Source organism: Rutilus rutilus (assembly GCF_951802725.1).
Source record: "Rutilus rutilus genome assembly, chromosome: 20".
Taxonomy (NCBI): domain Eukaryota; kingdom Metazoa; phylum Chordata; class Actinopteri; order Cypriniformes; family Leuciscidae; genus Rutilus; species Rutilus rutilus.
Genome location: NC_140225.1, coordinates 33,401,831 through 33,424,905, shown reverse-complemented (window position 1 = coordinate 33,424,905; position 23,075 = coordinate 33,401,831). Strand labels below are relative to the sequence as shown.

At 37.6% G+C, this 23,075-nt stretch overlaps 2 protein-coding genes across 2 annotated transcripts; one reads left to right on the top strand and one right to left on the bottom strand.

Moving 5' to 3' along the window:
* Positions 1-2: 2 nt before the first annotated feature.
* On the bottom strand, positions 3-9,109 carry pno1 (partner of NOB1 homolog). Its single transcript, XM_084391464.1, has 7 exons — positions 8,682-9,109; positions 7,383-7,532; positions 5,904-5,987; positions 2,762-2,822; positions 2,570-2,687; positions 2,418-2,488; positions 3-220 (listed from the first exon to the last, which is right to left on the bottom strand). The coding sequence occupies exons 1-7, from the start codon at positions 8,877-8,879 to the stop codon at positions 153-155; spliced, it is 750 nt and encodes a 249-aa protein (XP_084247590.1). The 5' UTR covers positions 8,880-9,109; the 3' UTR covers positions 3-152.
* A 53-nt stretch (positions 9,110-9,162) lies between these two features.
* Positions 9,163-21,545, top strand: dnaaf10 (dynein axonemal assembly factor 10). Its single transcript, XM_084391459.1, has 8 exons — positions 9,163-9,445; positions 10,293-10,393; positions 10,473-10,603; positions 10,694-10,795; positions 12,215-12,330; positions 14,496-14,630; positions 17,545-17,642; positions 20,611-21,545. Exons 1-8 carry the CDS (start codon positions 9,260-9,262, stop codon positions 20,816-20,818), a joined length of 1,077 nt encoding a protein of 358 aa, XP_084247585.1. The 5' UTR covers positions 9,163-9,259; the 3' UTR covers positions 20,819-21,545.
* Positions 21,546-23,075: the final 1,530 nt, after the last annotated feature.

Sequence of the window (23,075 nt, the reverse complement as noted above, 5' to 3'; positions counted from 1 at the left end):
TCTCATTTTCATCATGTGTTTATTCTCTGAGGGATCGGTAATGACGCTTGAGGAGCCGGTCCGTCGGCGCTCGAGCTCGTCTGACTCGTGGATGTTTTCAGGCGGTAGATCTGCAGTTCCTGGATCAGTTCATGAGCAGTTATTGGAGGACTTTAAAACCTCTCGGCCGAGCGACTCGCCACGGCGCGGATGTTGCTGTAAACCTTCGATGGTGGACTCCCTGTGGAAGTTAAAGAGCATCACAATTATTTCATGTGCATAACTTAAAGTGCTCCTATGATGCTTATTTTATATGACCGACAATATGAGCAGGGTTTGAGATTAACTTTCACACACCGGCCAAGTTACTGGCCATTCAGAACTTCTACTAGCCAAAAAAGAGAAATGAACCAGAGTAACTACGTCACACACACACATTTTATATTATATATAAAATATATATATAATAAAATAAAAATATATATAATAAAATAAAATGTATAAAAAAAAAAAATATATATATATATATATATATATATATATATAAAAAACACACACAAAAAAAAAAATATATATATATATATAAAAAAAAACACAAAAAAAAAAAATATATATATAAAATTTTTTTTTTTTTTTTATAATATTTATATATAAAAATATTATATAAAAATATATAACATTATATTATAAAAATATATATACATTTTTTTTTTTATATAAATACTTTATAAAATTTGGATTTCATACATTAATTTCTTATTCAAACTAAATCCTGTCATCCAGCATCTCTTCATCTTTCATCCTCATCACCAAAAATGTGTTTTAGATGGACTGATCAATACATAAAAAAAATGTTTTACAAGAACATAAAAAAAATTTAGGATGTTGGAAAATGATGATACTTTTTCTATTACTCAAATGCTTTTTAATCTTCGCTGTTGCTTCAATGCAAATGAACAAGCGCACCGTGTTATTTGTTGCGTAGTGATGTGTGTGTTCAAGTAATCCAGATATGAGCAGATTCTGTGCAATACGCTGTGTTTAATATATCATGATGACTCACGAGTATTTGTGGTAAATATGAGCAGATTTGGCTACACGAACTTCCCAGCAAAGTGAGTAAACATTATAAGTAACCCGCCAAACTGGCTCGTGATTTGACAGCGTAACACACCACAGGTGATCTTTACCTGCATTTGGGGGGTGTTCATTTAAACCCTGTATTATGACCGTATGTCTAAAAAGTTTCAGAGATAAAAGTGCCGATAAATGGAGTTTTCCTCTTAAAAGAAAGAAGTGATTCTGAACTGAAAGCAACGTACATTTGTAGGTTTGTAACCAATTTGCATAATGCCAGCCTCTGGTCTCGATTGGCTGAACGGTATGGGGTGAATATAGTATCAAAATGATTGACACGTGCAAGCACACTTATCCAGGAACTTGAGAAATGTTGCAGATGTTTTACGATCCACAACCAAATGCCTTTCAACTTGCGTGTGCAAAATTCAAAACCGAATGAATGTGCAGCAATTTGTACAAATAGAGACATTTTTGTGAATGCAAATGTTTTCTTTTGTATTAGTGTGTCATAATTTGCACATGAAACAAAGAAGATGTGCGTTTGTGGATCAGGTGACACGCGTGCATTCACTGACATCTTTTCTGAGTCGATCTCATTTGATTCTTTTGGATTTTGAGACTTTAATTTCGCGTTTTTTAAGCATTTCACAACCCACACACACACACACACACACACACACACACACAAATGAATAGGCCTGGTGCTGATTATTAATGTGTGCACAACTACCCATCTATTTGACAAATTCACTAATGCATTTAAACTAATACAATACAACTTGTGTGTGCAAAATCCAGAATCACATGAATGAATTCTGACCTGCATTAATACGACATCGAGGTTTTGCATTCACAACTGTGTCTCTATTTGTACAAACTGCTGAACATTCATTCAGTTTTGAAATTTGCACACGCAAGTTGAAAGGCATTTGGTTGTGGATAGTGAAACATCTGCAACATTTATGAAATGTCAATCATTTTGATACTATATTCACCCCATAGAACCGTGTCTCTTAGCTCCGCCCTCAAACACTGTAGCTTATCTGAGAGTTTGGTTCGTGTCGAGAAGACGCTGTTTTCTGAGATTGATTCGGTAAAACTCACGCCATCGTTACTGTTCGTATCACTGTGATCAACAGCTGAGATTCAGATATGATAATGAGCGTTTGCTTTCTGACCAATCAGAGCAGAGCAGCTCTCAGAGAGGCGGAGCTTAGAGAGACTGAATCTTCAAACGAAGCGTTTCAGACACTGAGAGAAAAGAGCTGACGCTGCAGTGGAGATTATGAGTTAAAACAACATTAGGAACCTTTAAAACAGCACAATAGAGGCACGATAAGCTTTGCATTTTCACTCACCGAGAATAAGGTTGCATATCGCTGTCCGTGCCATTTTAATATTCTGGAAAGATCCCAATATATGAACCTTCCTGTAAAGAAAAAATAATAATAATCAACTATACTATACACACATATATATATAGAGCAACATCATCTTCCTGCGCACTCACGTGTCTGCGAGCACAATCCTGGTTTTCGTCACGTTCTCAATGGTAAACTTGGTTTTTCCTCCTTTCCCTGCTATCCTGCCGATGGCTCTGGATAAATGATCTCCTTTCAGAGGTTTGACTGCAGAAACACACACAGATCAGCCAAAAATACAACATCTAAACATTATAAAACGGCTCCGGTTCAGGACTCACCATCTGTGACATCAAACGTTTCCAAAAACAGTTCATCTAATCTGATCAGTGCGAGCGCGTCCTGCGGATTACAGACAAGATCACGTTACATCATCACCGCACAACCTGGAATAATACCATCATTTACTAACAATAGCAATAAACTCCTGACTCACCTCAGATAACTAGATATTAAAACACTACTCAGCTTTTTTGACAAGTTTGTTGTCAATCAGATTAAAAAAACAAAAACACTTATTTAGCAAAGACATGAAATTGATCTAAAGTTTCCGTAAATTAGTGACTTTAGCTGTAAAAGTAATGATGCTAATTCAGCTTTGGTCAGAGGAATAAATGACATCGTACACTATATTCACATAGAAAATTTCACAATATTAGTTTATATCGTATTTTTAATAAATAAATAAATGCAGAAGAGGTAGTGAGGGTTCTGGGACTCCGCAGAAGAGCGTCACTGCACTGAAATGGCCTAAAATGATGTATTTTACCAGCCAAAGGAATCATCATCTAAATCTAACATTGCTGGCAAGTTGATTCAAAATGTTTAAAGTAAGAAATAAAGATGAGAAACTTTTATATACACTACTGGTCAAAAGTTTGGGGTCAGTAATTTTTTTTGTTTTTAAAAGAAGTCTTTTCTGCTCACCAAGACTGCATTTATTTGATAAAAAAAAAAAAAAAAAAAAAAAAAAAAGTATTATTGTGAAATATTATTACAACTTAAAATAATAGTTTTCTATTTGAATATACTTTAAAAAATAAATGTATTCCTGTGATGCAAAGCTGAATTTTCAGTGTCACATGTGACATCCAGTCTATCACATGATCCTTTAGAAATCAATATAATATTCTGATTGATTATCAAAGTTGGAAACAGTTCTGCTGCCTAATATAGTTGATGAATAAAAGGTTAAAAAGAACTGCATTTATTCAACAACAAAAAAAAAATTCTAATAATATAAATCTTCTTTACTATCACTTTTGATCAATTTAACACATCCTTGCTGAATAAAAGTATTGATTATTTCACAAAAAGAAAGAAAAAAAATGACTGACCAGTAGTGCATATTGTTGTTACAAAAGATTTCTATTTTTAAAACATTAGCTTCTTTTTTTTTTTCTTTTTTTTTTTAATCGAAGTATCCTAAAATAGTATCACAGGTTATGAAAAAATATTAAGCAGCAGAACTGTTTCCAACTTTGATAATGAATCATCATATTAGAATGATTTCTAAAGGATCATGTGATAGACTGGAGTAATGATCCTGAAAATTCAGCTTTGCATCACAGAAATAAATGATCATTTAAAGTATAATAAATTGAAAACCAATTATTTTAAATTGTAATAATATATCACAATATTAAATTTTTTTTTCTGTATTTTTGATCAAATAAATGCAGGCTTGATGAGCAGAAGAAACTTCTTTCAAAAACATTAAAAATAGTAATGTTTCCAAACTTTTGACCTGTACTGTACATGCATATGTGTGTATTTATATATACAAAATAATTATACACAGTACACACACATTCATTATGTAAACACAAACTTTTATGTATTTTGGATGCGATTAATCCAGGGTTCCCATTCAAGGACTTTCCAGGTCCAATTCCCTCAAACTCAAGGACTTCATGTGGGACACACTTCAGGAGAGAGCAAGGTTACCTCGTGTTAGCTTGTAAGAAACATTGTTACAGTTTTCATCTGTCAAACACACAACTATGCAAAAAGCTTTTATTTTGCATTTATTTTTGGCCATATGGCAGAGATCTGATATTCTATTTGTCGTATTTCTGTTTTGCATAAAACTGAAGAGTATTCGGTACATCCTATACTGTATTCTACACTGATCTGATATTAACTTTTGCAAGGATTTTATTGAAAAGAGCTTAGGCTATTTTTGCAATGTTTCACAGTGTGTCAGTAGGCGCGTTTCCATTAAAGATTTACACAAAACTTTAGCGATTTTTTTCTAAATATCGATAAAAAACTATTGCGTGATGATGGCGTTTCCATACAAAATTTGCGCAGAACTTTTGCGATTTTTTTCTAAATATCGATAAAAAACGATTGCGAAATGACGGCGTTTCCATAAAAAATTTGCGCAAAACTTTTGCGATTCTTTTCTAAATATCAATAAAAAACTATTGCGAAATGATGGCGTTTCCATAAAAAATTTGCGCAAAACTTTTGCGATTTTTTTCTAAATATCGATAAAAAACTATTGCGAAATGACGGCGTTTCCGTTAACCAATGTTATGCAACTAAAACTTAATTTTTTCCTCTTTTTTGGATAGTCATTCCAAAAATCATGGCAACGGACGTTTATATATATATAAAAAAATCACAGCCACGTAGCCTACCGCACTAGACATTATTATTATTAATGGAAGGAGATGTATGTGTTATCCAAGCATTAATGGTAAGGAAAGACCCTTATACTGTGAGCGGCACATATGAGGAGTTTCTGGGTGTTTCTCCCTCAGATCTGCTTCTGAGGTCTTGATTGTGGCATTTATTTGAGGTTTGAATCCATTATTCCTGTAATTATTTTGTCTTATATGAATTTAATAAAGAGCTCTGTCTCGTATTCTGTCCAAACACACCGCGTCGTCTACGTCAGCTGACCTGTAAATGTGCAAAAACTGTTTCCATTGCAGTTTTGCGAATATTTCTTTTTCGAATTGCCTGAAAAAACTCCTCATGCGAGCGGAAAAACTTGTTTGCGATAAATGGGATTTTTTGCGAAATTGACGTGTTTCCATTGGACGTATTTTCAATTCGCAATTTGCGCCATTTGAAGGGTAATGGAAACGCGGCTTGTGAAACGTTGAGGTACCGTCGTAGTAGTTTCGTGCACACGTGATCGTCATGGCAACGTACAACACAAGGTTACCTCACGCGGGAAACACTTAATGTAATGCGTAAATGCGCTTAACTAATGCAAATAAAGCAAGCTAGTGCTCATAGGCCATGAGGTGTTGGCAAAATAACACATTAGCGGACCGGAGTGAATAGAGTTTTCCAGAAAACTTCTTGCACAAAATAAATTGAAGGATTTGGAGGACCCGTGGGAACCCTGTTAATCGCTGCCCATCACAGTGGTGTGAAGGTGAACAGAAGACCTGGAGTCACACACACCTCCACCTGAAAGCCTAAAACGAAGGCCTTGACGAAGTCTGCAGCTCTGGTCAGAGAACTGATGTCTTGAGTTTCTTTACATGTCTGCAAAATAACAACAGTGGATGTTTTACTGCGGATCTGACAGCAAATGCATTCGTTTTACAAGCATTTTTAGGGATAGTTCAGCCTAAAATGAAAATCAAGTCAATATTTACTCACCCTGGTGATGTCGCCCTTGTTTAATGAACACAAAAGGAGAATATTAAAAAACGTCCTGCTCGTCCTTATAATGCCGGTGTAACACCGCATCATTCTCAGACACTTTTACACCTGTTTTTAACCCTCTGGTGCTCTTCATGTGTCCGAAATATGACCGAATTTTTGTTTCTTTCAATGAAATGATTGTACTATATTTTAGTTTGATGGTTTTTTTTGTAAATATTTTGCATTTTTAGGGGATTTTATAGCACTAAATTAGATTTACGCTGTATTTTTAATCCATTTATTCACTTTTTGAGCATAGACCTGAAAATGTTATTTCCAACTTAAACTGTGGTAAATCTTGAATGCTTTAGAGCGACAGACTGAAGTTTGATCTCTTTTCAAAGACGACATTTTGAAGTGAAAAAGTTTCAAAAAGTCAACTTAAAGTAACAGAATTTTACGTTTATTGTTATGAATAGCCCCACTGCCCTTGGGGGATTTTATCAAAAAGAGAAACAGCGAGACTAGTACTGGGTCAAGTACTCGGGGGATTGTGAAGTACACTTTAGAAAGTCTACTTTTGCACAAACGTCCTCTCTATTAAAGGCTGCACAGAGTTGGAGCGCTCTGCCAACGGTAATTAGAGCTAGCCCACTTTTGTCTCGTTTAAGAAACAGCTTAAAAGATGTCTGAACAACAATCAAAACTGAACATTAGGTAAGAACATAGGCACATTTATAACAAGCACTTTAGGATGTCTATGCACAGGCACTTTAAACAATATTATAACAAGCACTTTATTTAAGCATAGGCACTTTTAACTCTTTTTAGCTCTATACGTCTGTTTGGTGTTATGTTTGTTTTTTTGTTTGTTTTCTACATGTCTGGGACTAGCATTGTGCTAAATCCGGCGTATTTACATCAATTTATATTGCACGTTCATCAATATGCATTGTCCCATCCAAATAAATAAAAAAATTAAATGAAAAATGCACAAAAATACAATTTTTTATTTGAAATCTATATATTCAAAAACACGTTTTACTCTAAAACCGTGCCAAAAATAGCAAAAAATTATAAAAAAACAAAAAGTAAAAACCAAGAGCACCAGGTCGCTGTTCACTGCCATCATACGGACGAGTGTGAGCAGGACATTTTTAAAAAATTCTCCTTTTGTGGTCCAAAAAAGACAGAAGGGTGAGTAAATAAAGACTTCATTTTCATTTTAAAGTGAACTAAACCATTAAGGTGACCATTCTCCGATATGTGCTAATGCTAATCGTCATCACTCACTTTAATCTCGACGTTCCTCGTTCTGAGGTTGAACCGCACTTGAAGCAGCAGGTTTTCTACGATGGGTGTGTAGATCTTCATCCAGTTCTCTTTGAGAGGTGTGTATCGGTGAGCGGGAACAGACACTTTACGCATCTCATCCACACCTCCCTGAAACACACAACAGCGCGCTTCAGATTGAGAAGCAGACGGAAACACATTTCTTACACATGATGAATCATAACCAAGTCAGAAATAGTCTAAACTGTCATATTTATGAGATGAAAAGTTGGATTTAAAGTTTTAGTTCACCCATAAATGTATTAATCTCATGTCTCACCTTTGTTCATCTTCAAAACACACATTTAGATCTTTTTGAAGAAATCTGAGATTATTTTTGTCCCTCCATTGACAGTCTCCGCAACTACCGGTTTGATGCTAAAGTTCAGTAAGGCTTGTTCTCGATGTTTACGTCCGCTGATCAATGATTATATGCGAGTAAAAGCCTAAATTTAATCGGTTTATCATGTAAAGTGATCAAATCTCTTCAGAAAATTTGGGCTAAACCGTTCAGTTCATATGGATTAGTTTGAACGATCTCTTTATGAACTTATTGAAGCGTCAAAGCTGTAGTTGTGGAGCTGTCTATGGAGGGACAGAAATCTCTCAGATTTCATTAAAAGTTCTTCATTTGTGTTTCAAAGATGAACGAAAGTCTTACGGGGTTGGAACGACATGAGGGAGAGTAAATGATGACAATTTTCATTTTTGGGTGAACTAAAACTTTATGACTATCATAATTTCGACTTTGCAGCTCATTAATACGAGTCACAATTTCGACTATTTCTGTCTTAATTATGATTTACAAAACTATCCCTTTAAAAAATACATACATACATACATGAACTTTTCGAAGCTGTCAATGGAGTGTACAGAACTGGCTCAGATTAAATTAATAAAAAGATCTTCATTTGTGTTCCGAAAATGAATGAAAGTCTTACTGGTTTGGAAATTATGACAGCTGAAATTGTGACATAAATTTGGACATAAATCAGAAAGTCATCATTTTGCTCTTTTATCTCATAAGTATGTCTTCTATAGGAATGTGAGGAGTGGGCGAAATGAATCAGTTATTGGGTCGAGAACCGCTTAGACCGAGTCAATCGTTCGGAACCCGTTCGATCACTTCATTAAAAAGATCCGACTCAAAAGATTCGTTCGTTCACTGGTCAAATATAGGGACATCGTGTCACAATTCCCAGTGTTTGGAATCAAGAGCGACATATACACGGTGTTTACAGTGCTGGACACGGTAATTACCTTGAGCTGGTCCCCAGATAAGGCCGGGAACTGCGGTCTCTTGGCCGCCACTGAGTCCTCCTGCATGTTCACTTCAGACGAGTCTCGCTTGCGTTTATGACTCTTCTTCGACTTCACTTTCTGAAACGCGTCTGTGTTTCCATCACAGTCCATAACAGTAGAGGTCACCTCCGCTGTCGTGTTACTTACAGACTCCATCGTGAAACGAGGTTTTAAAAACGCACTTCAACAGAGATGTTTACCACGAACATGTGGTGTTTGCCATGTTACACTCAAAGGACCTCATTGCTGCCCGAGCAGTGCCTAATACGACTGCTTATTAAAATAAAAATCATACGTTTCCGTGTTAGCTGCCTAACTAATATTAACTGTTACTTTAAAATAAAAGATCAACTAGTCTAGTGTTATAGTCTGCTCGTTTTGTGCAGATTTTCCGTTCATTTTGGTCAGGCTATAAGTAGGTCAGCTATATGTTGTGGGAGGGTCCTTAAACGCGCTGATCAAGCAACACAACTGACATCGTGTGTGTTCTGCTCAAACTGACAGTGTTCTCGTGTTTAATATACAGGAAAAGCACCATGTCAGCAGCCCTCGAGAAGCCCCAGATCATCGCACACATCCAGAAGAGTTTGAACTACACGGTGTTTGAGAGCAGATGGATTCCCTGCAGCGCAAAGTTTGTGTGTATGGGAAACTTCGCCAGAGGAACCGGAGTGATGCAGATCTACGAGATCCAGCACGGGGAACTGAAGCTGGTCAAAGAGGTTTGAGCTGATTCACTTTTGAACTGTTTGAGCTGTTTAACTTTACCTCAGACTAATGAAGACGGATTCACGTTCACTTCTAGCGGAGGAAGATGAGCGCCTTTCTAGAACACTCGTGTCGCGTGGTTGTCATGGCAACAGGACGCGGTTTGTTTACACCGCGACTTCTGAAACGTCAGATTTAGCGAGTTTACTCTCGTCCTCTTTTGAGCGTAGACGAGAACATGCTCTATAAAAACGTACATGCTTGTAATTCATGAACTCTTTGGAATAAAGACCTACGGTTTGTCTATTTTTAAAAAGGATAATCTGCAAAAAGTTGAGCAAATGTGTGCAAAATAACACACCCGTACAATAAGATCACTGTATATAATAGTACATCGTAGTTAATGGCATCTAATAAAAACTGGTAACTTACCAGTGTGGGTTTATTAACGTGTGTGTGTTGTCGTGTTTGTGTTGTCATTTGTGTGTGTGTGTGTGTGTGTGTGTGTGTGTACCTACTTAACTATATTTTGGGGACAAATTTGTACCCAGAAGTCACCAAAACCTGACAAAATCTCCAAAAACCTTCCTTTAGGGACGTCCTCATTTGTAAATCTGGTTTAAAAATAAAGTAATAAAGTTTTTTTTTGAAAATGTAAAAATACAGAATGTTTCGTGTGTGTGTGTGTGTGTTTGTGTGTGATGGGTAGGTTTATGGGTAGAGTTAGTGTAAGAGGAGAGAATAAGCAGTTTGTACAGTATAAACACCATTACGCCTATGGAATGTCCCCATTTAGATTGCTAAGTAAACGTGTGTGTGTGTGTGTGTGTGTGTATCCATTTCAAAACTACCATATTCCAGATCGAGAAGCCGAAGCCGATCAAGTGTGGCACGTTTGGAGCCTCGTCTCTCCAGCACAGGCATCTGGCCACCGGAGACTTCGACGGAAACCTCAACGTCTGGTAGGATCTTAATGTGCTCCAGCATCCAGGCTGAGACGGGTAGAGTAACGTAACGTGAAACTGAACCGCTGCGTTGCAGGAATCTTGAAGCGCCGGAGAGCCCGGTGTACTCAGTCAAAGCACACAAGGAGATCATCAACGCTGTGGATGGAGTGGGAGGACTGGGCATCGGGGACGGGGCCCCGGAGATCCTCACCGGCAGCAGAGACGGTCACTTATCATCTCACACACATCCAACATTACAAAACATAGTTTGTTCTCAGTGTTTTTGGATTTGAATGTGTGTGTTTTGGTGAACAGGTACAGTGAAGGTGTGGGACTCCAGGCAGAAAGACACACCTGTGGTGAACATGGAGCCGATGGAGGGGGAAGCCAAGAGAGACTGCTGGACAGTGGCTTTCGGTGGGTATTTTTGCGCCCTCATTTGGGCCTGGTCTAGAGCCGCCCCCAGAAGAGAGATCCTCTGGCTGGGAGACAGTGAGCTCTTGGCTGAATTCAGTCTGAGTCCTAGGCATTTCAGTCCTAGGCATTTCAGATCTGTGAGAAATGAACTCTTCCTCCGACCGGGCCAAAATGAGCCCGTCGTCGAGGTAGTTCAGGATGTGCATTCCCTTCTGTCTCAGGGGGAAAGTGCTGCATCCATGCTCTTCGTGAATGTACATGGTGCCAGGGACAGTCCTAATGGAAGGACCTTATACTGGTAGGCCACCCCACGCGAATCTCAAGAACAGTCTGTGATGGGGGGGCTATCTTTTTAAAAGTTTTCTACATTTAGCATTAGGCCTAATCAGCATGTTAAGAGAATTTATGATAAACAATGTTATAATTGTAGGGGTGTAACGAGACCCTCATGTCACGATTCGATAGATATCACGATACCGAACTCTCGATACGATATTATTGCGATACTCCAAGACGTGATAAAAAAAAAAGAAAAAAAAAGAACTGTTGATAAAAATGTTAACTTTGATATTACATGGTGTGTGTAAGTGAATAGTCTTGGACTTGGTGCTGAAACCCAACACACAGGACAATAGAGACACCAGAATAACAATATTCATGATTCTGAAGCTGAAGATGAAAATACTGAATTATTTTAGACGAACATGCTTTCACTAGATATATTTAAAATAATGTAGGACACTTTTTACTGGTAACATCAGACATTTGGCATTATCAGGACCCACTAATATCCCCATTGCATTATTATACTTTATATATAGTAGTTTAAGGTAGTACTGACACTAAAACTTTTTAATTTGGGTAAATTATCCACAACACATATTTTGTATTGCGATTATATTATGACACGATATATTGTTACACCCCTATATAATTGTGAGAATTATTTTTAGAGGGCAAGGAAAGAGAATTTTGAATATTATGTACGTTGTTTGTTTGTTTTTAGTACTTATTTTAAGCAAAATACTAAAGAGGAAAACCCTGAACAGCTGGTGTGAACACACTCGCCTCCCCGTGATCAGATGCGCTCTGAACTGCTCTTTTCTCATCGCTGGCATTTCTGTGTGTGTGTGTGTGTGTGTGTGTGTGTGTGTGTGTGTGTGTGTGTGTGTGTGTGTGTGTGCATCAGAACAGTGTTCAGTGTTTACTTCAGTTTAATCCCGAGTGAAGAACAGAGAACTTGCAAAACGAGAGCATCTCAGGGCCTTTACGATCTCTTAATGTTGTTGTTGTTGATTCCGTCATTGTCTAGTTCTAAAGTACAATATTAATAAAATATGTTATAACTGCTTTTTTTTGTATCAGAAATCCAAGCATAGAAAATAAAACTAATCGCAACTTTCCTTGTTTTATCTCAAGGTCACGCGTTCAACGACCAAGACCGCTGTGTGTGTGCTGGATATGACAATGGTGACATCAAGTTATTTGATCTTAGAAATATGTCTTTACGATGGGAGACAAATATCAAAAATGGGGTAAGTGGGACATATTTAACTTCTTCAGAACTATTTCAGTGTACATTATTGTACAGGTGTTACTCAACACCTGATCGTGAGTACTTAGACAGTAGACGTTCATGGACCGATCATCTGTGTGATCAAGTACACTTCAGCTACAGTAACGTGAAAATACCATATATGAATATGTTTATCATTCACTTTTATCTGAAATAAACACTCTGTCTGAGCTGTTTACGCATAGTGAACATTTTACACAACGTCGGTGGTTAAGAAATTATTATATAAATTAGAAGAGCATAAATGTAACAGATTGGCTTTGATGTAACCATCAGATATTACTTAAACGTTGTTATTCATTTAGATTTCAGATGGACAGGGAATATAAAGCAGTAGAGCTACACGATTAATCGGTAACATATCGCAACACACACACCATCTTATTCCTGAACCACAGAGATTCGGCTCTTTCTGTTAAACCTGTGATAAGTCTGATCACAGGAACATTCAGATCTGTGATCTGATCCAGAGAGAGCCGTTGTCATGAATGGATATGAAACCGCTTCACAAACAGTCTTTTCAACCACACAGAAATATTATCTCTTACAATCATTCATATTATCACAGGTTTATAGTTCAGATATAAACACTGATGTCTAAAGAAGTGATCAAAATAGAGTAAATCACCTTATATCGTTACACCAGTAGGTGGCGACAAGTGACCGTTAAAAACTGTATTTGTCATTTGTCACGTTTCCATTACCCTTCAAATTGCGCAAATTGAAATTGCGACTTTAAAATACGCCCAATGGAAACACGTCGATTTCGCAAAAACTCGCATTTATCGCAAACAAGTTTTTCACGCTCGCATGAGGAGGTTTTTCAGGCAATTCGAAAAAGAAATATTTAGCAAAACTGCAATGGAAACAGTTTTTGCGCATTTACAGGTCAGCTGACGTAGATGACGCGGTGTGTTTGGACAGAATACGAGACAGAGCTCTTTATTAAATTCATAAAAGACAAAATAATTACAGGAATAATGGATTCAAACCTCAAATAAATGCCACAATCAAGACCTCGAAGCAGATCTGAGGGAGAAACACCCAGAAACTCCTCATATGTGCCGCTCACAGGTATAATAAGGGTCGTTCCTCTCCATTAATGCTTTGAAAACACACACACATCTCCTTCGATTAATAATAATGGCCAGTGCAGTGGCTGAGATATAGTACATAAACCCACCAACGTCCGTTACATGGTTTTTGGAATGATTTTATTGATCGTGAGACGAAAAAATGAAGTTTTAGTCGCATAACATCAGTTAATGGAAACGCCGTCATTTCGCAATCATTTTTTGTCGACATTTAGAAAAAAATCGCAAAAGTTTTGCGCAAATCTGTAATGGAAACGTGCTTATTGAATCATTTATACAAGAGATTCGTTCAAAATCACTGATTCATCCAGTAATAAAACAAGTGAAGTATTGATGAGTGAGTCATTGAATCAGTCACTCAAACTGATTTTTAAAAAATAACTCATTTCAATTAATTAAACATTTTAGATAGACTGCAGCAACTAACATTTCGTCAGAACCTCTAGTAAATGACATGCTATTTTGTTTACTTGCCTGTTCAGAATCGAGGTAGAATTGTGATCTATATTTGAGGAGCTCTTTTCCAAAACACTATAAATCCATTTAAATAGTTTTCAGGAAAATTACATTTTTTACCAAGACCCACACATTTGGTGAATATTCACTTTATCCTGTTAAAATGTTTTTTTTGGCTCAGTCTTTTAAATCAAACAACAAAATTATTGATGATAAATGCAAAAAAAAATGTCCTTTTCAAAACGCTATAAATCCATCCATTTTTTTTTTCAAGAATTGATGGTTTGTCTAAAAAAAAGAAATAAAAAAAAAGGGCCAGACAGTCAGTAATAAATACATTGGCATTCAGTAAAGTGTCGGACCCATAAAAAGTAGAACCACGACATGACCTTGTGTGTGTGAGTGAGTGAGAGAGAGAGTGACGCGAATAGAGCGTCTGGCGCAAGTGATTTTCATGTGAAGTGAGTGTAAAGACTCTGGAGGTCCTGCAGCGCGAATGAGGCGTTTAGTGGGAGGAATCTAGTTTGTGTAGATGCTGTATAATGGATAAACTTACTTTGCGTCTCTTTCACAGGTATGCTCTGTTGAATTTGACAGAAAAGACATTAACATGAACAAACTAGTGGCCACATCTTTAGAGGGCAAGTTTCATGTGTTTGACATGAGGACCCAGCATCCCACCAAGGGCTTCGCTTCAGTGTCGGAAAAGGTTTGTCTCACTGTAAACATGTTTTATTTTTCCTGAATGATGATGATAAATTGTATTTGCCTTCATTTATTCTGTTTCTCGCAGGAGAAATCATGCAATTACTATAAAATGGCCCTGAAGCTTTTAAGTAGAGCTGGGAGATATGGCCAAAAATATTATCATGATATATATATTCCATATCATACCATCTTGATATACAGTATTGATCACGGTATTTGTTTGTCAGTAATGGGTAAGGCAGTAATGGTGAATAAATGTTAGTTGAGAGTGAAGTAAACGCCACAGTATGTTGGACCCCATGAAATCAATTTCATTTTCTATTAGATTTTTTTCTGAATTATGTTTTGTGATTTAAATCGAATATATGATCAAATGGTTTCTAATGAAACGAATGAAACTTTAACAATTTAATCAATCCTTTAAAATGTAATAAAATGAAAATATATCAATTAATATATCAATTAACATTAAAACATGGATTGAGCAAAAAATCTTGGTTTTATAATGTGCCTTAATATTAATGATGATGATAATAATCATAATAGTATGATAAGTACATTTGATTATACTATAGTAATATATTTCTGTCATAATTTCTTCAAGTTAAACCAAAATTAACATAATTTCTCCATATGAAACCGAGAACCGATAACACTTTCCCAGAATGAGTCCATTACAGATTCTTTCATTCTTCGCTACACTCCGAGACCAGTATATATTCACTGCATTTGTAATTTACAAACAATATTGGGTAGAGAAACCAAAAGACTATGAATCATATTAGTCGGCTTAATTCGTTCAGCAAATATATGTGTCCTTCAGGCATTAATGCGTAAGCCTCTGGTCTGCGGTGCGTTCTGGCCCTTATCTCTGGTATAACATTTGCATTTATACTGGTTTCAGCACAAACTCTGATACAATAATGTGAACATGCATGTAAAAGTATGTAAAATGTAAAACATGACGTTTTCCTGCAATACTGTCGGGAACCCACTTGGTATACATCAATCGTGTAACAGATGTCTTTATTATATGATTTCTCTCTCTCTCTCTCTCTCTCTCTCTCTCTCTCTCTCTCTCTCTCTCTCTCTCTCTCTCTCTCTCTCTCTCTCTGCCCCCCCCCCCTTCTCTCTCTCTCCCTCTCTCACTCACAATCTCTCTCACTCACACTCTCTCTCTCACACTCACACTCTCTCACTCTCACACTCTCTCTCTCACTCACACTCTCTCTCTCTCCCTCTCCCCCTCTCCCTCTCTCACTCACACTCTCTCTCACTCACACTCTCTCCCTCTCTCACTCACACTCACACTCTCTCCCACTCACACTCTCTCTCTCTCTCTCTCTCCCTCTCCCCCTCTCCCTCTCTCACTCACACTCTCTCTCACTCACACTCTCTCCCTCTCCCTCTCTCACTCACACTCTCTCTCACTCACACTCTCTCTCTCTCTCTCTCTCCCTCTCTCCCTCTCCCTCTCTCACTCACACTCTCTCTCACTCACACTCACACTCACACTCACACTCTCTCCCACTCACACTCTCTCACTCACACTCACACTCTCTCCCACTCACATTCACACTCTCTCCCTCTCTCACTCACACTCTCTCCCACTCACACTCTCTCTCTCTCTCTCTCTCTCTCTCCCTCTCTCCCTCTCCCTCTCTCACTCACACTCTCTCTCACTCACACTCACACTCTCTCCCACTCACACTCTCTCCCTCTCTCACTCACACTCACACTCTCTCCCACTCACATTCACACTCTCTCCCTCTCTCACTCACACTCTCTCCCACTCACACACTCTCTCTCTCTCTCTCTCTCTCCCTCTCTCCCTCTCCCTCTCTCACTCACACTCTCTCTCACTCCCACTCACACTCTCTCTCTCTCTCTCTCTCTCCCTCTCTCACTCACACTCTCTCCCACTCACACTCTCTCTCTCTCTCTCTCTCTCCCTCTCTCCCTCTCCCTCTCCCTCTCTCACTCACACTCTCTCTCACTCACACTCACACTCTCTCCCACTCACACTCTCTCCCTCTCTCACTCACACTCACACTCTCTCCCACTCACACTCACACTCTCTCACTCACACTCTCTCCCTCTCTCACTCACACTCACACTCTCTCCCACTCACACTCACACTCTCTCACTCACACTCTCTCCCTCTCTCTCTCACACTCACACTCTCTCTCTCTCCCTCTCCCTCTCTCCCTCTCCCTCTCTCACTCACACTCTCTCTCACTCACACTCTCTCACTCACACTCTCTCCCACTCACACACTCTCTCTCTCTCTCTCTCTCTCTCTCTCTCTCTCTCTCTCTCTCTCTCTCTCTCTCTCCTCTCTCTCTCTCTCTCTCTCTCCCTTCAAGAAACATTTGTAATGGGTGAATCGTTGTAATTCTTTGCCATTGACATATCCGACTGCACTGAAACTGTTCGGCGATGTCTGTGAGAAAGGGATGCGCACTCATGATGGTGTTCTTCGGCCCAGCTCTATTTTTAAGCTTCAGAAATGGCACAAAAGCAGGCTAAAAGCGGCCTGTGCCGTTTGTGTGCGATATTACAGTCTCCTGAAGCCCTGCGATAACTTTGTGCGAGAAAGAAACCAGTCTTTAACAAATAACCAAACCCTACAAGTGAGCCGACTGGATCGATTTACTAATAGAAAAGATCTGATTCAAAAGAAAGATTCGTTCACTAATTGGACATCTCTTGAGCCCAAGGAGGGCTAGGGGGAATGTTCAAGATGTCTGTCTGTTGAGCACTGAGGAATCACATGGCTTCAGAAGACTTGGATTGTAGCGCATTATTCACTTTCATGATGCTTTTATAGTGCTTCTGCATCCTAAATCTATGTTTTGCATGTTACTACTCTTAAGACTCGTTTGATAGTTTAGCGTTTGCGTTCTGTGTTTCAGGCTCACAAGTCTACAGTGTGGCAAGTGAGGCATTTGCCTCAGAATCGTGACATCTTCATGACGTCTGGTGGAGCGGGTAATCTACATTTATGGAAATAGTAAGGAATTTCTTTAATATTTTTAACATCTGAAGAGTAGGGATGTGTATCGTTTACATTTTATCGATGCCGATACTGCTTATCGACTCCAAATATTGATTCCAATAAGGTAAACGATTAAAACCCTAGATATCATTCACTTTTATTTGAAGTCTTATTGCAAAACGTTTAATTGTAGCTGAATATCATGAACAAAGATCAACGCTTACACAAGGAGCGTTTGCCTGTGGTTTAAAAACACCATAGAAGAACAACTAGAGTCTAGACTAACTAATGTAAATCTCAAGCATTATTAAAGCAGAACTTGGTAACTTTTTTTAACTTAATAAAACTGTCTAGAAATCATTTGGATGGTTAAACAACCTGTTCTGGTGATATTGGTGACTTTCCCCGCTCCCCCCAGCGTTCCCAGGCGGAAAACCAACCTTGCAACTTGGGGACTACCGTCCCGGCAAGATAGAAATTGGAAGTCTCGTGAGAAGCGAGAACGAGCGCGAAACACGAATTGCTTTACGGCAATTCAACATAAACACACACGCATGTATGGTGTATTACCAGATTACCCACCTCGGTAGACATTGTTCCACACGATACAGTTGTCTTGCTCCGATCATAACAAACGCACATGAGCAGTGGTAGAGAGGGGGAGGAGGGGCCGCAAGTGAGTTTTTTACGACCGTGTTGTGAAATATACGCCCCACAGCTGTAGGGGGAGCTTGTGGGGGAAACATGCCACAACAAAAGGGAAAATCAGCGAAGAAGTGACTAGAGTTCGCTAGAGTTGCCGAGTTCTGCTTTAAAGACAAGTAAACACTGTAATTAAGGCGAGACACTACAGGTGAATAGGGTAACATTTTTAACTAGCCGATATCACCATGAAACTTTCCCAGTTGATTACCTACATTAAGATGAGAAACAAATGTATTACAAGTTTTCTGTAATTTAATGTTTAAATATGCAAATTAGGCAATATCTAATTAAATATGCGTTAATTTGCATATATATATAAAAAAAAAAACTAAATCTGAGTATTGGATAAAGCCAAGTTAAAAAAAAAGTTTTCACTGTGTTCACATATTAGATGGGACAAAAATTACAGAGGGATTTATGGATATCTACTTTTGTTATCCTGTAAATCAGGATATACTGTCAATAGCCTTAAAAGATTTTCGCCATGTTTTTTGGAATAAAATGTTATATAAATCAGGCTAGGAATAATATATTTACAAATCCCTCTGTAAATGTCTTCATAATATAACTAGGTACAAGACTGGAGAGTTTGGTGTATAGAGGTGCTACTGAAGTGGAGAATGAGAGAAAAGTCATTTTGAGAAAACGGGCTTTAAAGATTTATGATCAGCCAATGAGATTGCGCATTCAGCCCTTTTACTTTCACGATTGGTTGCTGATAAAAAGGAAATGACCATATTGTACAGGAGAGAGAGAGCTTTCCAGCGGTGTGTGACAGGAGCAGACAGCGATTGCGGAGCAGCGGGAGGATTTACAACGCCAACTTTTGTTGAATTTGTGAGAAATCTACAGACACAAACAGACAAAGTGCAGTAAAATAAAGACCTAAATGTGTATTTCGGACTTTTTTTCACCACAAGTCTGAAAGAAGACGTTATTGAAGACAAATATCCAAAAAGCTCAAAATTGACCAGTACAAAAACCCCGATGTATTTGCCTGCCGCGTCTCGCATTAAAAAAGAACAAATAAAAAATTAGAAATCGCAAAAAACAAATAGATGCAACTGAACAAAGACACGATTGAAATAAAGTGTTTTAAGATTTTCGGATACAGACACTGTAATTAAATGTAAAATAACACTGCACTTTATAAAATATACATTACAAATATACAAAAGTTACTCAGTCAGGAACGAGTGAATTTCCTCTTTGTCTTGTGTTGTTTGGCAGGAATATTAGCGCTGTCACTTTAAGAGCTGCACGGATCCAATATACTGATACACATGAACACAGAGTCTCTCACGCTTTAATGGTGTAAAGTCATATTGATATGCACACAAAGGAATCGATAAGAGGAATCGAAATTTACATTTTATAACAAGTTATGCACATGGATATCACACATATGTTGAGCAATATGATGACATTGTGAAAATGACTAGGAGCAGCTTCTAATTCGCTAATTTAACACAGAAGTATACAGAGATAAAACACCACAAGCGTCGATAACAGTATCGTTTGTCCTGAAGCTTATTGGTAGTCCGGTATTGACCCAATTACGTACCGGTGTGGTGAACAAAATGAGTCCGATTGAAGAGATGAGTCATTAGGACCCCATTAGTATGCCAGTAGTATGCCTGATCTAAATCTGTTCTCGCGACAACTTGTTGTAGCTAACGTGAGCTGTTTTAGTGTTATTATGTGGTAGCTTTATGTAGAATGCTAAATCCCGCTGCTATATACAAGGTAAGATTAAAGTAAATTGTATATATTCTATAGCTAATATTTAAAATCTCAAGTTGCGTCAATAGCAGAGGAGAAAGACCGCGAAATTTAAAAATACGACTGTTATTGTGTCACGAAATGTAGTTTTAAGAGTTTCTCAGTCGAGAATGTAGTTGTTTGAAGCTCAAATATGTTTATTTATTTTAAAAAAACACTAACAACGAGAAAGTGTTTAATTTCACAATCTATAGTGTCGGTTAAATACTAGTATATGAGGTTAAAATACATTAATGATTCGTTATAACATAGTACAAACTTCTTCTATAATAAAGTGATTTTGTATGATTTGTAACCAGGCACTAAAGCGATTACCCATAAAACGTGCTTTGAACCAATCGGATTGCTTGGGTCCTAAGCTCGGACTCATCTCTTCAGTAGGACTCGTTTGTTCACCACACCGGTCCAAAAAAACACCGGTTCTCGGTACCTATACCTACTAAAGAGTGCTTTATTATGGAGTTTTTGACACATCATTGCTTCTCCATTGTTCCAGTGAGTATCCAGCCCAGAGGACTAAGAAGGGCTCAGATGAAGTAGACATGGGTGTTGCCGGGTCCGTGAATCTCCTGCAGAACGTCACGCTGTCCACACAACCCATTTCCAGTCTGGACTGGAGCCCCGACAAACAGGGTCTCTGCGTCAGCTCGTCGTTTGACCAGTCTGTGCGAGTCCTTATCGTGACCAAACTCAACACAGTCTGAGCTAGCATTAGCAGGATCTGTACCATTATTCCCAAACAAATTGGAATATTTGATACGGAAGCGTATTGCATTCACTAGAGGAAAAATAATCTACTCTGTTTTTCTGAATTAACGAGTTAATTATCTCAGAATTACGAGATAATTTTTCATAAAAAATATTTGCTCCGTTTTTCTGAATTAATGACTTAATTATCTCATAATTCTGAGATAATTAACTCGTTAATTCAGAAAAACAGAACAAAATATTTTTTTCATGAAAAATGATCTCATAATTATGAGATAATTAACTCGTTAATTCAGAAAAACAGAGCAAATACATTTTATTTCAAGAAAATTTTATCTCATAATTGAGATAATTAACTCGTTAATTCAGAAAAACAGAACAAAATATTTTTTTCATGAAAAATGATCTCATAATTATGAGATAATTAACTCAATAATTCAGAAAAACAGAGCAAATACATTTTATTTCAAGAAAAATTATCTCGTAATTCTGAGATAATTAACTCGTTAATTCAGAAAAACAGAGTAGATTATTTTTCCTCAAGTGAATGCAATACGCTTCCGTAATTTGATGACCGTTTACATGCCACATGTATATCTTAAGTTCATATGTGCAATTATAATTTTTTTGTTTTTTAAGAAAACAGTTGTGTTATAATTCTCTATTACTGCTAAGAGGCGTTCTTATACAAAATGTGAAGGTAAAGTTTTTACAACAACAACAACTTGTCTTCGCAATCTTTTATCCGTTTGTAATTACTGATGTCAAACATTTCTATTGGTTTTCAACTCTTCTCTTCTGTAATGCAGTCAGTTCCCCACGGCCCCATCTTACACTGAACACACACTGTTTCACTCCACTAAACACGTATGACAGACAATGCCAGAATGGGTGTTGACCAAGACTTCTGTTTAATGTTCAGGGTGGATTAAAAAAATGAAGGCAACAAATACTACCTTAAGGACGACCAGAAGACACAGAATAATATGGACGACCAAATATATAAAGTACATTCCATCAAGAATAAGATCATATCCAACACTTGAGTTTGAAAGAGTCTCGAATCTCCTCATCATCCACTCCGTCCTCAGAAGATTGGGTCATGAATTTCCCTTCAAGCGCTTCAATATATTTTTCAAGGCAACCTTTTAGTGCAAAAGAAGAGTGTTTAGCATTTTAGCACTAATATTACCCAATTGGAGAAGTAGGTAGGTTGATGGATTGATAGACTGATTGATTGAAAGAAGTAGATTCACAAATGAATGACTTTTATGAGCTGCATTTTTTAGTTATTTAAAAGTACCCATGAGTCATAGCGGTTATGAGTTGTTTGGACTCACTAACTGGACCTCAAGTTATTACTTTTGTCTGATTCAAAATAAACCCATAACTGTTATAGTGTTAAATGAACTCAGATCAGTGTAGATACTGACTGTATTTTATATAAGTATGTGTAGTTAAAGATTATTTGAGTGTTGTTTATTATTTAAATGTGTTGATTATTTAAGGCATTGAGTGTCACGGGCACGAAACACAAGATCCAGTTGCGAATGAAAGATAATGTATTAAAGTAGACAGCAAACAGATCAGGACAGGATGGACTGATGTAGATCTGCAGGTCTGTGGTCAGGTCTGGGCAGCGAGGAGACTGCAGTGCGCTGAAGTACAGCAACAGAATCCAAGGCTAGAACAAGCCGGTAACTCAGGAACTGGAGACAGAAAAGCACTGACACTGAACATGACAAACAAGACTACTTATCCACATTATTCCTGCGCCCCATGATGCTTTGCGCGAATTATATGTGTAATTTCCCTTAAACTGTAAACAATCAGTGAAACACTTGCTCTATGAACACAATACGGTAAAAAAAAAAAAAGTGGCACAATGAGATGACATTAATCTACTCACCAACATCAACCATCCAACATTAAAAGGACATTTAAAAGTGTAAAAGCATCAAGTACTTTCAACAGACCAAATCACCCCAAAAGCACGAGTCTTTCCACAGCAGTAACGGACGGGTTAAATATCACTGTAGTGTGTGTGTAGTTTATATATATATCTGTATTATGAAATTATATGTTGCGTTAATCAAAAAATGTTCATAACTTCAGCATTACGTGATACTCTTTCAAAGTGATTTCCGTCATTTTGACAGATTATAAATTGCATTTACCTGTGAGAACAAACCTGGAAACAGACGAGAGGATTTGAGGAGAATAACGAGAGATTCTTCGTGTATTCCAGTGAAT